At 40.1% G+C, this 13,446-nt stretch overlaps 1 protein-coding gene across 1 annotated transcript in view; it reads left to right on the top strand.

Moving 5' to 3' along the window:
- CMTM8 (CKLF like MARVEL transmembrane domain containing 8) overlaps positions 1 to 12,874 on the top strand; it is an 80,941-nt gene extending 68,067 nt beyond the window's left edge. Inside the window, exons 3-4 of the mRNA XM_089691342.1 lie at positions 7,617 to 7,733; positions 12,495 to 12,874. Of these exons, the coding sequence (XP_089547468.1) occupies positions 7,617 to 7,733; positions 12,495 to 12,572 (195 nt within the window). The 3' untranslated portion in view covers positions 12,573 to 12,874. The remainder of the gene's footprint in view (positions 1 to 7,616; positions 7,734 to 12,494) is intronic.
- The last annotated feature ends 572 nt before the right edge of the window (positions 12,875 to 13,446 follow it).

Here is a 13,446-nt window from a genome sequence, read left to right as displayed (position 1 = left end):
GGAGGACCCCACTGCTGACACAGAGACATAAAAAAGCAAGACTACAGTTTGCCAAAATGTACTTGAGTAAGCCAAAAGCCTTCTGGGAAAACGTCTTGTGGACAGATGAGACCAAGATAGAGCTTTTCGGTAAAGCACATCATTCTACTGTTTACCGAAAACGGAATGAGGCCTACAAAGAACAAAACACAGTACCTACGGTAAAATATGGTGGAGGTTCAATGATGTTTTGGGGTTGTTTTGCTGCCTCTGGCACTGGGTGCCTTGACTGTGTGCAAGGCATCATGAAATCTGAGGATTACCAAAGGATTTTGGGTCGCACTGTAGGGCCCAGTGTCAGAAAGCTGGGTTTGCGTCCAAGATCCTGGGTCTTCCAGCAGGACAATGACCCCAAACATACGTCAAAAAGCACTCAGAAATGGATGGCAAAGAAGCGCTGGAGAGTTCTGAAGTGGCCAGCAATGAGCCCAGATCTAAATCCCATTGAACACCTGTGGAGAGATCTTAAAATTGCTGTTGGGAAAAGGTGTCCTTCCAATAAGAGAGACCTGGAGCTGTTTGCAAAGGAAGAGTGGTCCAAAATTCCGGGTGAGAGGTGTCAGAAGCTTATTGATGGTTATAGGAAGCGACTGATTTCAGTTATGTTTTCCAAAGGGTGTGCAACCAAATATTAAGTTAAGGGTGCCAATACTTTTGTCCAGCCCATTTTTGGGGTTTTGTGTGACATTATGTCATATTTGCTTTTCTGCCTCTGTTTTATATTTGTTCCAATACATACAAAGGGAATAAACATGTGTATAGCAAAACATGTGTTAATGCAATACCTTTTTTGTGTGAAATACTTGATTTTCAGGAAAAATATCAAGGGTGCCAACAATTTCGGCCATGACTGTATATATATATATATATATATATATATATATATATATATATATATATATATATATATATATATATATATATATATATATATATATATATAATTACTAAGGTCCCTAACTTGCATTCATACATACACATACTAGGGCCAATTTAGACAGGAGCCAATTAACCTACTAGCATGTCTTTGGAGTGTGGGAGGAAACTGGAGTACCCAGAGGAAACTCAAGCAGGCACAGGGAGAACATGCAAACTCCAGGCAGGTGTGCCGTGGCTGGAATTTGAACCAACGACCCTAGTACTGCCAGGCGGAAGTGCTAACCTAGTAACTAAATGCTGACTGAGAGACTAAAGTTCTACTTTAAGCGTTGCTTAGTTTGCCTGTCTAGATTTTTTGTATATCACCTAAACTTTCATACAAGTTGCCTTGTTAACCACTTGACTTTGTTTCCCGTCCCCTAAGAGTGCATAACAAAGCTAAATAACAGAGCCCAGCAGTTGTTTTCATTCCTGTACTATAGATCTTGGTTATTTGACACTGTTTAAATACAGTATATATATTAACCCTTCTGTTTTAAAACCTTTGTAATTAAAGAAACAGGAGCTATGATTATCTTCCATCGCTGCCCTCTGTATAACATCTTGTTTTCTCCAAGACTGCAAGTTCTCATTAAAGTGAATCTGTCAAGTCCTAAGTCCTGTCTAAATGATCAATACCGCAGAAGTATTGGAGAAATAGTGTTAGAACCTTGTGTTAGAACCTGACTCTGAAATGTTGGATGGTGAAAGCAGAGATTGGGGGGAAAAAGTCAAGACCCTATTTTAAAAGTCAAAATGTAAAAAAAAAAAATTTACATTTCTCTCCCATAAGTGAGCAGACATCTTTCCAAAGTGAGGCAAATCCGATCCAAAGCAGTTGTCACTGGAACAAGTGTCACCATTTCCATATTCCTATTCCAGGGACAAAACTAAAAATGTTTGCTTTTCTTCTCTAACGTGGGGATACCGTAATAATAAGGACCTGATCGCTTGAAGCCTGAGTTCACACTGAATATGACTTTGAAATCCTGTGACTTCAGTTGATGTCACAGGATTTCAAAGTCTGGTGTCAATGCAACTTTAGGTGTGACTTCATGCACAGATGTCTATGCAAGTCGCACCCGGAATCACCAAAAGTAGTGCAGGAACTAATTTTCAAATCAATGCAACTCCGGAGGTGTACCAATTTAGAACGGTTCTATTGCCTGTCATTGGGTTCGACTTGTAATGCCCTTTTTTTTCTTTGCAAAATGGCTCAAGCTCTGTCAGATTGGATGGAGAGCATCTGTGAACAGCAATTTTCATGTCTTGTCACAGATACTCAGAATGGCCCAGTCAAAATCCAGACCTCAATCCAATTAACACATGAATATGCTTTGATCTAAACCATTCCATTGTAGCTCTGGCTGTATGGTTAGAGTGGTCCTGCTGGAAGGTGAACCTCTATCCCAGTCTCAAGTCTTTTGCAGACTCTAACAGATTTTCTTCTAAGATTGCCCTGTATTTGGCTCCATCCATCTTCCCATCAACTCTGACCAGCTTCCCTGGCGTTGCTGAAGAAAAGCATCCCCACAACATGCTAAGATGAACTAAAATATCAAATTACTTTATCAGCCTTGCTATCTATCTCCTGTGAACCATAGGACACATCCTTAATTTGTAATGCAGATGAGGAAAGGAAGTGTTTTGGAAGACCAAATCAGGAGAGAAGCCTGGGGTGGCAACACTGCAATAGATTTGGTTTTGTTTTTTGTTTTTTTTGCAGTTAGATTTTTAAGGCCCATCTACAAAAACTGTAGCTGCTGACTTTTTAAAAAACAGCCACTTACCTGTCCCTCGGTCCCGTGGTGTGTCCCCCGCAGCCCGTTTCACCTGCTGTCCTGTATTCCAGGAGGCTGGCATCTTCAGTGTGGGCACCCGGCTGTGATAGCTTGCGGCTTCACAGCCAGGTACCAACTGCGCATGTGCAAGTAGCTCTGCGCTTCATGAATGGTCCTGTAGTCTTCTGGAACCTGTCACGTGTCCCAGAAGACGATGGGGAGGGAAGGAGGGAGGACACTTTCTTTTCCGATTGCCTAGGCGGTCCGACCGCAGTTGGGAGCCGGTACCTGTAAAATTTGGTTTACAGTGTGAACCCCTTAGGCTCTATTCACACTTTAACTGGTTGTCTTTGGTGGTTTTTCATGCTTTTTTTTTTTTAAATATACTTATTTTGTACAGGAATCATTGCGGGTTCTGGAGGCTTTTTATTTTTTAATCTAGTTTGGGTGAAAATTATGTGAGATTTGTGTTTGTGTTGTTTCAGGTGCGCCCATTGAAGTCTGTTGGGGCCAAAAACACTTTAAGCCTGAAGCTCATGTACTTTTTTTAGCTCCAAGCAACACCACACCCAGGTGTGAACAGGCTAAATTTAAAATCATTGGATTTTGGGTGTTTTGGAGCTTCAAGCTACAAAATGCTCAGGTGTGATTGGGGCCTTTTAAATAAGCTATTCTGGCTATACTTATCCTATGTTCTGCATTCCTGTGACCCGTTTTCATCCCACAGCGGGCTGACGTCATGGTCCGGATTCATCCAGAAGCCTGGACCAGCAGCTGGCTCAGCATCTCAGGGAGCTGCTGAGAATCCAAGCCTGCAGCTCCCCTCCACAGCTCTGCGCTCCAGTGAGCATGGATTGGGGGGCAGAGAGCCGGAGACTGACGTTTCTTGGTTCCTTGCTCACAGAATGCTGAGAACGGAGCGATCAGCTGTCTTTAAACTCTGTTTTCAGTTCACAGTCGGCGGGGGACAGATGCAGCGGATCAATGCTACATCCACCTGGGTGAGTATATAACTTTTTTTTTTTTTTCTTTCTAAATCCCAACTTTCTTTTAGCCACTTGTCTACTATGTTTATAAAAAGTGTACCTTGGTAGACAAGTGGTTAAAATCAAGCTCACAAATGTTGCTGCAGCTGTGAGCTTAAGAGCTGGCAAAGGGCTTTCAGATAAGTGAGCAAGCGGCTCTAGTCTCTAGCACTGTGGGTAACCGCTTTCCCTGTGCAACCTCTTGGAAATTGAGGGGGAGGGGTGGGGATCTGTTCTCTGGTCTGTCCTGTGACTAATGACCCTGGAAGCAATGTGTATCATGTCACAAGTATACAGCTATTCCAGCAAGATCCGTGTTTGGAATAGTTGCACTGGAGGGCAGGGGAGACATTGGGGGTTGAACAAGACCACCAGAGTCTCCATAAAGAGCACCTGTCACCTGCCTATACTATCAAATAGGAGGCTTGTTAATCCTCTTGTGATTGCAATAAAAAAAAAAGTGCAAACATTTTATAAAAAGTAAATAATAATTTTAAAATTGTTTAAAACGCTCCCGTCACCCCTGCACATATCTTAGATGAAACGCACAGCATAGGGCAAGCAAGTGTATGTAAACCTTAATCATGCAAAGCAAGAGGTGGTATCGCGAAAATCTGTTTGAGAGTAATAATTCTAGTTTCATAGCTGACCGTTAACGCTAAACTGATGACCTGTGCAGGCGCTTAAAACATTGCCCATGGACAATTTTGGTAACCTAAATTTTTTTTTTTTTTTTTTTGCGATTCCACAGGCGTGTGCAGTTTTAGGACTTGACATGTTTGGTATCTGTTTACTTTAACGTAATCCAATCTTTTTTATTATACCAACAAATTGGGTATCATTTTGGGTGTGTTCACACTACAATTTATTTTGGTGAAATTTTTTCCTTAACATATGCATTTGATAAATAACTGCGCAAGTATTGTGCAACAAATAATGGCAACTATTTTATTCTCCAGGGTCTCTGCTTTTAGAAAATATATACTTTGGGGGGGGGGGGGTTACAGTAATTCTAGCAAAATATACAGGTTTTAATGTGTACACAAATGACAAGCGCTTAAGCAAGCAATGAATAGTGTAAACTAATGTAGAATTCTAGAACTGTGATGTCTGAGTGGCAGGTGTGCTATTTACATTTACAGAAATGATCTACCTAAATTATCAATTTTTCAGTTCAAAGGATGATTAAAGGATTTCTGACTTTGGCAGCGTGCTTTCCATTAATAGTGCCTATACTTGTTTAATTTGAAGAATGAGTCCCCATAAGTAATGGATATAAAGGATTTAATTCCAAGGTTGGTTGTATTAGTCTCCATTTCGTATTGTGGATCTGGCCATATATGAGTAGTTATTCTAACCGATGATATGCCTGTCAGCAATTGCTGGTCCATACAACCAGGACTCCACACAACCTTCTAACTGGCACTAGGTCACACAGGTTTTTTAACATGTTGGGAAATTACTTTGTACAATGCTTGAAATCCATCATTATTACTCATGATTAGGCCAAGAATTATATACTTGTTAGGAAACCTAATGGAGGTTGTACAATTGATGTGCACCAGTGTGTATGTGGACAGCTTTTAATGACTTGGAATACATTTGCAGTCTCCGGTCCATTCCCAGAGTGAAATTCAATTTTTGATTGATTCTCTTAAAGAAAGGGTAATTATGACACTGACTAATATGAACATTTTTAAATAAGAGATTGCAGCCTATAGAGCACAGACCATGCACCTAGAATGTATTAAAGATAAATGTACAGGTAATATAACAACCATAGCTTGATTTCATAGCTGGATTGTGAAATGCTTCTTAAAGTGTAACTCCACCCAATAGGGGACGTTCCGCTTGTCTGCCTGTATCTGGTTTTGACAGGTACCCGCTCCCACTTCCGGGTCAGATCTGACAATCTGAGCCAGAAGCTCAACCCCCCTACTAACCCCTTCTTCACATGTCCCAGAAGACTGGGGCCCATTCACAAAGCACAGCACGCATGGCAATCCGCACAAGTGAGGACGTCACTGGAACCCTCCCCCACTCCCACCAGCCAGATAAGTGCCCTTTTATATTAAAACTCAGCAGCTGCAGTATTTGTAGCTGCTTTCATTTAATTTTTTGAGGGGAGCCCAGAGCTCCTATTTGATGTTTTTTAAATTGCCCATGACCACTCAGATCAAGCCAGAATATATGATGGGGAATACCTTTTTTAAATTGGTCCTAAAGCCTGAAGGTTTTTACCTTTTAACCACTTACCCTCCCGAGGATTTACCCCCCCCCCCCCCTCCTTCCTGCCCAGGCCATTTTTTGCATTACAGCGCTGGGTTACTTTATCTGACAATTGCGCAGACATGCAATGCTGCACCCAAATTAAATTTACGTCCTCCCCCCCCCCCCCCCCACGAATAGAGTTTTCTTTCAGTGGTATTTGATTGTATTTTTTATGTTTTGCGCTATTAAAAAAAAAAAAAAAAAAGTCTGACAATTTTGAGAAAAAAAAATATCTTTGACTTTTTGCTATTAAACATGTCCATTAAAAATCTAATTTCTTCATAAATTTAGGCCAAAATGTATTCTGCTACATGTCTTTGCTAAAAAGAATCCCAATACGTATAAATTTGGTTTATGTGAAAGTTATAGCGTTTACAAATGGTGGTGTGTGTATATACTTTATTTTTACTAGTAATGGCAGCGATGAGCGACTTCTAGCGGGATTATGGTGGCCATTCTGACACTGGGGGGAACTGACTTGGTGTCACTGACATCCCACGCAGGGCTCCACCCACATGGTCACGTCATTCATTCAAAGTTCTGTGAAAGTATGAACTACAAGTATCGACATCCTTTGTGCATGTTGGCTTGTAGTTCTCAATGAACTACCATGGCGCTGTTGAGCACTGTGGTAGCTCATTAAGTCTGTCGGAATATAACAGTCTGGTTGTATGATGTACAAGCACACCGATTACACTGACAGTCTGCAGGAGTCCTGCATGGCACCAGCAATCTGCTGATCATTGGTGCAATGCTTTGCTTTACAGGCTCCAAAAAAAAATAATAAATTAACATTTTTTTTTTTACCTGCAAAAAAAAAATGGACAATTTTTATTTATTTTTAGCTGGATTCATTTAGCACCCCCTCCTGTGCGGGGAGCTGGAAGAGGAGGTGGAGGATGGGGTGCTAATTGAATCCAGCTAAATAATTCAGTACCTGCCCTGTCTGTGGAGGAGACCATTCCTGCTATGGATAAGCTGCTGTTGGAGGAGGCTTTGTTAGACAGCCCCCAGCCTTACCACCCACAGAGCCTATCCTAAGAAGAGGTGTGAGGTGCTGTATTTCTACTGATGACCCAGAGGGGAGTCCTTACCAGGGATAGATGTCCAACAGGATGATCCAGCTGGCCCACTGAGATATTTGTGTTCTCAAATGTGCAACATTATTGCGCATCTGGTAAGTGCGTAATTTTATTCGATTATCACCAGAAGATTTCTAGAGGATCACCCTCATCTGAGATGTCATGTCTATCTGTTAAACAAGGACTTTGTTATTATAATAGCACCTTTGATCACCTTAATGGATGATTGTTCACATTTTGTCACTTTTCACTATTTTATTTGTACTCATTAGTATATCACCAACAGTGGCACTATTTTTGCTATGATTATTAACAGTCGTATCATAGACTCATGACATTTCAAGAATAATATCTGATGCACCAACTCGGAAAATGAATGAGCTACTGTGATCTCTGGATTTCCACTCTAGACTTATTTTTTCTTTTTTTTTTTTTTACAATTTGTACATGTATGTGCTGCAAGTTTTTTTTCCCTTATTTTTCTTCTTTGAATTTAACAGAGTCTATGTTTTTATGGAAGTGCCTTTGTTTTATACCTCATTGCTGCTGTGGTAGATGCAACTTCAATAACCAAAGAAATTGTCGATCACAACTACAATAGTTGGACGGCGTCTGCGGTGAGTGGTTTTTTTTGCTTTTTTAGTCTGTGTAGAATTAAATTTTGTCTTCATAAAATGAAGGGGGATGGGTCCAACTTCTGTATGTGGGGAAGCATCCCCAGTGAATTCCATCCATGTCAATTCCTCCTTAACCATTTGTCTACCGGGCACTTTTACCCCCTTCATGCCCAGGCCAATTTTCAGTTTTCAGTGCTGTGACACTTTGAATGACAATTGTGCAATCATGCAACATTGTATCCATATGAAATTGTTATTTTTTTCACACAAATAGAGCTTTCTTTTGGTGGTAGTTAATCACTACTGGGGGGTTTATTTTTTGCACTATAAACAAAAAAATATCAAAACATTTTCATTAAAATTTTGCAAACCAGGTAATTTTTCACCTTCACTGATGTGCGTTGATAATGTGGCACTGATAGCCAGCACTGATGGGCACTGAGGTGGCACAGGCTGCACTGATGAGGGGGCACTGGTGGGCATTGATGAGGAGGCAATGATGGGAACTGATAGGTGGCACTTGGCGCTGATTTGCAGCACTGATGGGCACAACTGCTGGGGGGCACTGGCGGGTGGCACTGCAGGGCACTGATCATCCGTGCCCTGATGATCCGTGCCAATCTCCTCTGTGACAGCTGCCAGTTATCAGCAGTACTTTCCTCACGCTGTGACAGCGTGAGGAAAGTGCTGCAGATAACCGGCAACTGTATTTACTCGGTGAACTGCTGTGTCATTGGACACATCTGATCATGTGGTAAAAGGCCGAAAGCCGTACTTCTGTGTTTACAAGTGATAGCAGTGAGCAGGGAACAAAGGGCCTGAGCTGGAGGTGGCAGAACTGTGTTCCACCAATTTCCAGGTGAAAAAAGTCCTGGTTATAGCATCTACAATGGTGTGTGTGTATGTATATGTATGTGTGTGTATGTATATATGTGTGTGTGTGTGTGTATATGTATATATATTATATGTAATTTACGCACCTATGACACTATACTGCTAATGATGGTTATCAGAGACTCAGTGGGACTGTGATGGTGGCAGGCAATCTGGTGCTAGGTACACTAACTGACACTAACATCAATGGTGATACTAATACAGTGATCAATGCTAATACTGTACACTGTCACTTTACTAATGACACTGGCTGGGATGGGGTTAACATCTATGAGCAATCAAGGGGTTAACACTGTGCCTAACAATGTGTGTATTATGTGCTGCTTTTACTTGCAGATCTTGTATTTATTCTCCCTGCTTTTCAGGGAGAATAAACCACAGGATTACTCTTCTGTTTACACAGGACTCCCGGGCTGTGATTGGACACCTCTGATCATCTGGTTTTAGCCAAAATCATTGGCTGAAACCTGTCGACAAAATCATATTGTGTCCAATCACAGTGTGGGTTGGCAGGGAGTGCATGCATGCCCACATACTTCGAAGAGGCCAGTTACCTATATGCGTAATATAATAAGTGGGACTGCGCTTTGGACCCTTGAACCACTCACAAAAAACCCCGCAAAACTAACAGGTAGCTGCCGTTCTTAATGGAAATCCCATTAATTAAACCTTCTAGAACAGTGCTGCTCACTGATCTCCAGCACCTAATCCATAACTCAAAAGATTAAATGTATATTAAAATGATCCCCCTTAATGGAAAGTGCAAACAATTAATACATATAACAAACCCTTCTGTGCCTCTGTCTCACATACAGTAAAAGTGCAATATAATGTGACTAATATATAACTTTCCTTCTCATCACATATAAATGTATAAAGTGACTAGTGCAATCAAATAAATAAAGTGCAAGGGATGTCAATTATATAACTTTAGATGTAGTCATATCATCACAAAGTCCAACATAACTCTGTGTCCATCCAATACGTGAAATTCTTCACTAGTAAAGTGCTACTTGTGCAAATTCCACCATGCCAATGACACCACCAAAAAAGTGCTCTATCCACCACCAGATGAATTGGAGAAACTCATCAGAGCGATATGCTGATGAAATTTATAGACCAGCATAAGCGCTTGTTGCTCTGAGAGTAACGGTCTGCAGCCTGCAATCCTATCTTCAGGGACTTCTTAAAATGATATACTGTACCACTTTCACTCATAAGGAAAAAGGGGAGAAGGAGCCTCCATAGCGTAAAACTATTTCATATATTTATGAAAACTGCAAAAAAATACTCATGGTTTTGTGTCTCCACTAACACAAGTGAAATGGATTAGATTCGTGTCTCCACTGACACAAGTGAAATGGCTTTGATTCATAAGTACGGTGGTCTCCAGCCGTAAAAGAACGACATCCATGAGACAACACTGCCTTGCATGATGACGTCACCTCCTGGTCACTGCCTGTGTGACTGAGCCTGCCTGTGCAGCTCTGCTGCAGAAAATGTACTGGGGTGGCAGGAGATTAAACAAACTTTTTTTTTTTTTTTCTATAGCAGAATGTTTTATAGCAAAATATATTTATTTTAAACTTTTTAGAACTAGAAGAACATTTTGGAGTATTCGGGCCGCCCATTCTTCCCACTGATCACAAGATTGCTCATGGCTTATCACTTAGTGAAAGAAATTGAACATGCAACTAACTACTTTCTCAAAAATAAAACTCTTGAATTAGACTGGTATCTTGTTGAATGGTGGAAGAGGTGTAAACATTATACCTCATCTACTAGAGATATATAACTGAGGCCTACAATTAGGAAGACTCTCCTGCTCCATGAGAGAAGTACGGATTGTTTTACTGCATCAAGCCAAACAAAGGCCTTCTCCAGTGTGTATCATATTGCTTGATATCACCTATTAATACTGATGCCAAAATGCTGGCTAAGGTATTGACAGTCTTGTTTAAACAAGGGTATTACATATCTGGTCAAATCAGTTTAAACTGGATTTATGCCTGGCTGAGCTACAAATCCTAACATTAGGAGACCGTTTACTAACCTCCAAATAAAACATGACATTTTTAGCAGCAAGATAGCTGCATTATTGAAGTTTGGAAATTTGGATTGGGCCCAACTTTATTAACTGAGCAAAATGACTGAAAGCCAAACTAGGCATTAATCTTACAACAGACCACTTCAAGGAATGAGACCAAGATGTCCGCTCTCTACTTATTTTTGCTTTAGCTATAGAGCCTCTTCCCACAATACCTTGTGTGACTTCACATATGCAGCACTGGAAACTTGGCTCACTGGGGGAGCGAGTGTAGTTGGATACAGATGATGTGATTGTGTATTTCACAAACCCTCGCTCCTGTTTTACTGCTAGACATAATTGGTAACTGTCCAATTTTCTGGGTTTAAAGATAACTGGGGGATATTTATTAACTTCCTAAATCAACGCTATCACTCAAATACCATTGGCCATCTACTGTGATCTGCAGATCAAATTAGAATATCTGAATATCCAATGTGAAAAAATTAAACTTCCATCTTACCTCTTTCGGGTAGAAAATTCCACAGTGGCAAAAACTCACTTAATTTGATGAGCAGAACCAGTCTGGTATACCTGACTAAATTCCTATAGCCTAGTTAATGCCTTGGTGTGTAATGGACATTGGAAATTTTGTATTGAATTCCTTAATATCTTCATACATACGAAGACCGCCTACACCTAGATTATGACTTGCTGTACTTTGCAACTCTGCAGCTAATTGTGGGTTGGCCTCTCTAAACCTATGTTCTATAGTGGATGAATTCGGGCATGAATGTGGTGGCTACAGCAAAATCAATCGGTGACTACTCTAAGAATGGCACATCAGTGCAACATTTTTTGTGTAAACAACCATGAAAACGACTGAAAATCCCTACCCTAATACACTCTCTCAATAACACGCACTGTGGCATAATCCTATATCTTTGAGTTTCCTACAGAAATGGATTTGGATTTTTTGGGATTCAAGTATTAATGTCAACTAATACTATAACAATAACTTTTAAAGCAACAATGAGAACACTACTCAATGTCTCAATCATGACATTATAAATACCCACAACTCCGGCATGCTGCTTATGCCCAGTTCATCTCTAGAGATGTTCCCATTCAAACTACCATCACTGAAACTTGTTTTGATCATCAGAGAACAAGAAGCTTTTCTCACACTACTATACAAAATTGCTTACATCAAAATATGAAATATGATACACTTGAATCCAAATGGAAAGCCGATTCATCTAATCTGATGGAATCAAAATGCAAGGAATCTGCAAAAGTGACTGCAGAGCTCAATTTCAGTCCGATGAAGACTGAGATTGAGCTCTGCAATCACTTTTTCAGCAGTTTTCTTATTCCCAGTTGTAATACTGTGTAATGTTCTTTTTGTCTCTTTCGGTCAGTTGACCATGTCGACCGTGCTTATGCTCATCAGACATTATCCCTGATACTGTATATGCTGTCATAACCTTTGATACTGTACCTTGCAACATGGCAAATAAATTGGCAACTTCAGTCACAGAGGCACCAGCTAAGCGGGCACCAACAATTTTCCCTCTTTGAAGCTCAGTAAGTTCTGACATGTCTCTGTTTTGCTAGCAGTGCATGATGAAAGTGAGGCTTAAACTGCTTAAAAAAAACAAAACACACACACACGTATATACACACACACACACACACACACACACACACACACACACACACACACACACACACATAGGTTAACAAAAAATGGAAACCGTACATGATTTGCAGGTGTGAAACTAGCAACATGTTACTAATTGCAAGTGGAAGTAATGTAAAACATTCTTTTCTCGTTTCAGTTCTTTGCATTCCTGGTCACAGCATGTTATGCTGTTAGCACCTATTTCAGTTTCCGCTCATGGAGGATACAGAGTTAACAAACAACCTCACAACCACCAAGATTACAAATTGCATGAAGCCAGTTTGTGCAAGGAGCACTTTAACGTAATTTCGCCTGGGTAATATTTAGGGTTTTAGATTAACTGTGTAGTTATTAATATACAGAAGATGGAATTTAAGTACATAATTATTTTGCAATGACTATTTCCTAAAGTAAAAGGGTGTTTGTAGGATGGATGTCTGTTTTAAGTTCTGTACATTATTATATAATGTGAAAAATGACTTGGTTCAAAATATATATTGTGCCACAAAAAGCTGTAATAAAAGAACTGGGAAAATATGCTGCCAGTTGTTTTCTGCTGTGAATGTGCTCATTACATATTATGCATTTCAGTTTTATTAGAAAATGTATGGCAGAGATTTTAGCACCAAGTAAAGACTGCAAATATTCTCATGTTCCAGTCATTTGAAAACAAGGGTTCTGCATCATTCTGAGTTATTTTTGTTGGTATGTAAAAGCAAATCTAATATATTGAACAAGGTTATAGTTAAAGGGGAATCTGCCAGGTGTTCTGAATGACTAAGCTAACAATGGTGTCAAAGTGAAGGCCTTGTGGTATCACCTGCATTTTTTTCTAATCCTGTTTTCTGTATCCCGGACACACACTATTTAAACATTTGTTAGGGGATGTAGTGTAGTAGTTGTATGTATTAATATTATATTTTTTTTAATGGCCAGGACTAAATTTTGTTTTCATGCCAATATGAAATCTTGCATGTGAATTGCCATCTAGTCTTTTATCTAGCCAGCAGGTGGAGCTCTAGGCTTCTTTTAATTGCTTTCTCCCTACCCCTGCTTAGAAAGAGCCTGTGGTTATAGATAAAGGTGAAGTTTACAAACCGAACTGAATG

The sequence above is a fragment of the Staurois parvus genome, unplaced genomic scaffold (assembly GCF_062004578.1).
Source record: "Staurois parvus isolate SC_StPar_1 unplaced genomic scaffold, SC_StPar_1.0 ptg000021l, whole genome shotgun sequence".
Lineage (NCBI taxonomy): Eukaryota > Metazoa > Chordata > Amphibia > Anura > Ranidae > Staurois > Staurois parvus.
This window is presented reverse-complemented; position numbering and strand designations above follow the sequence as displayed.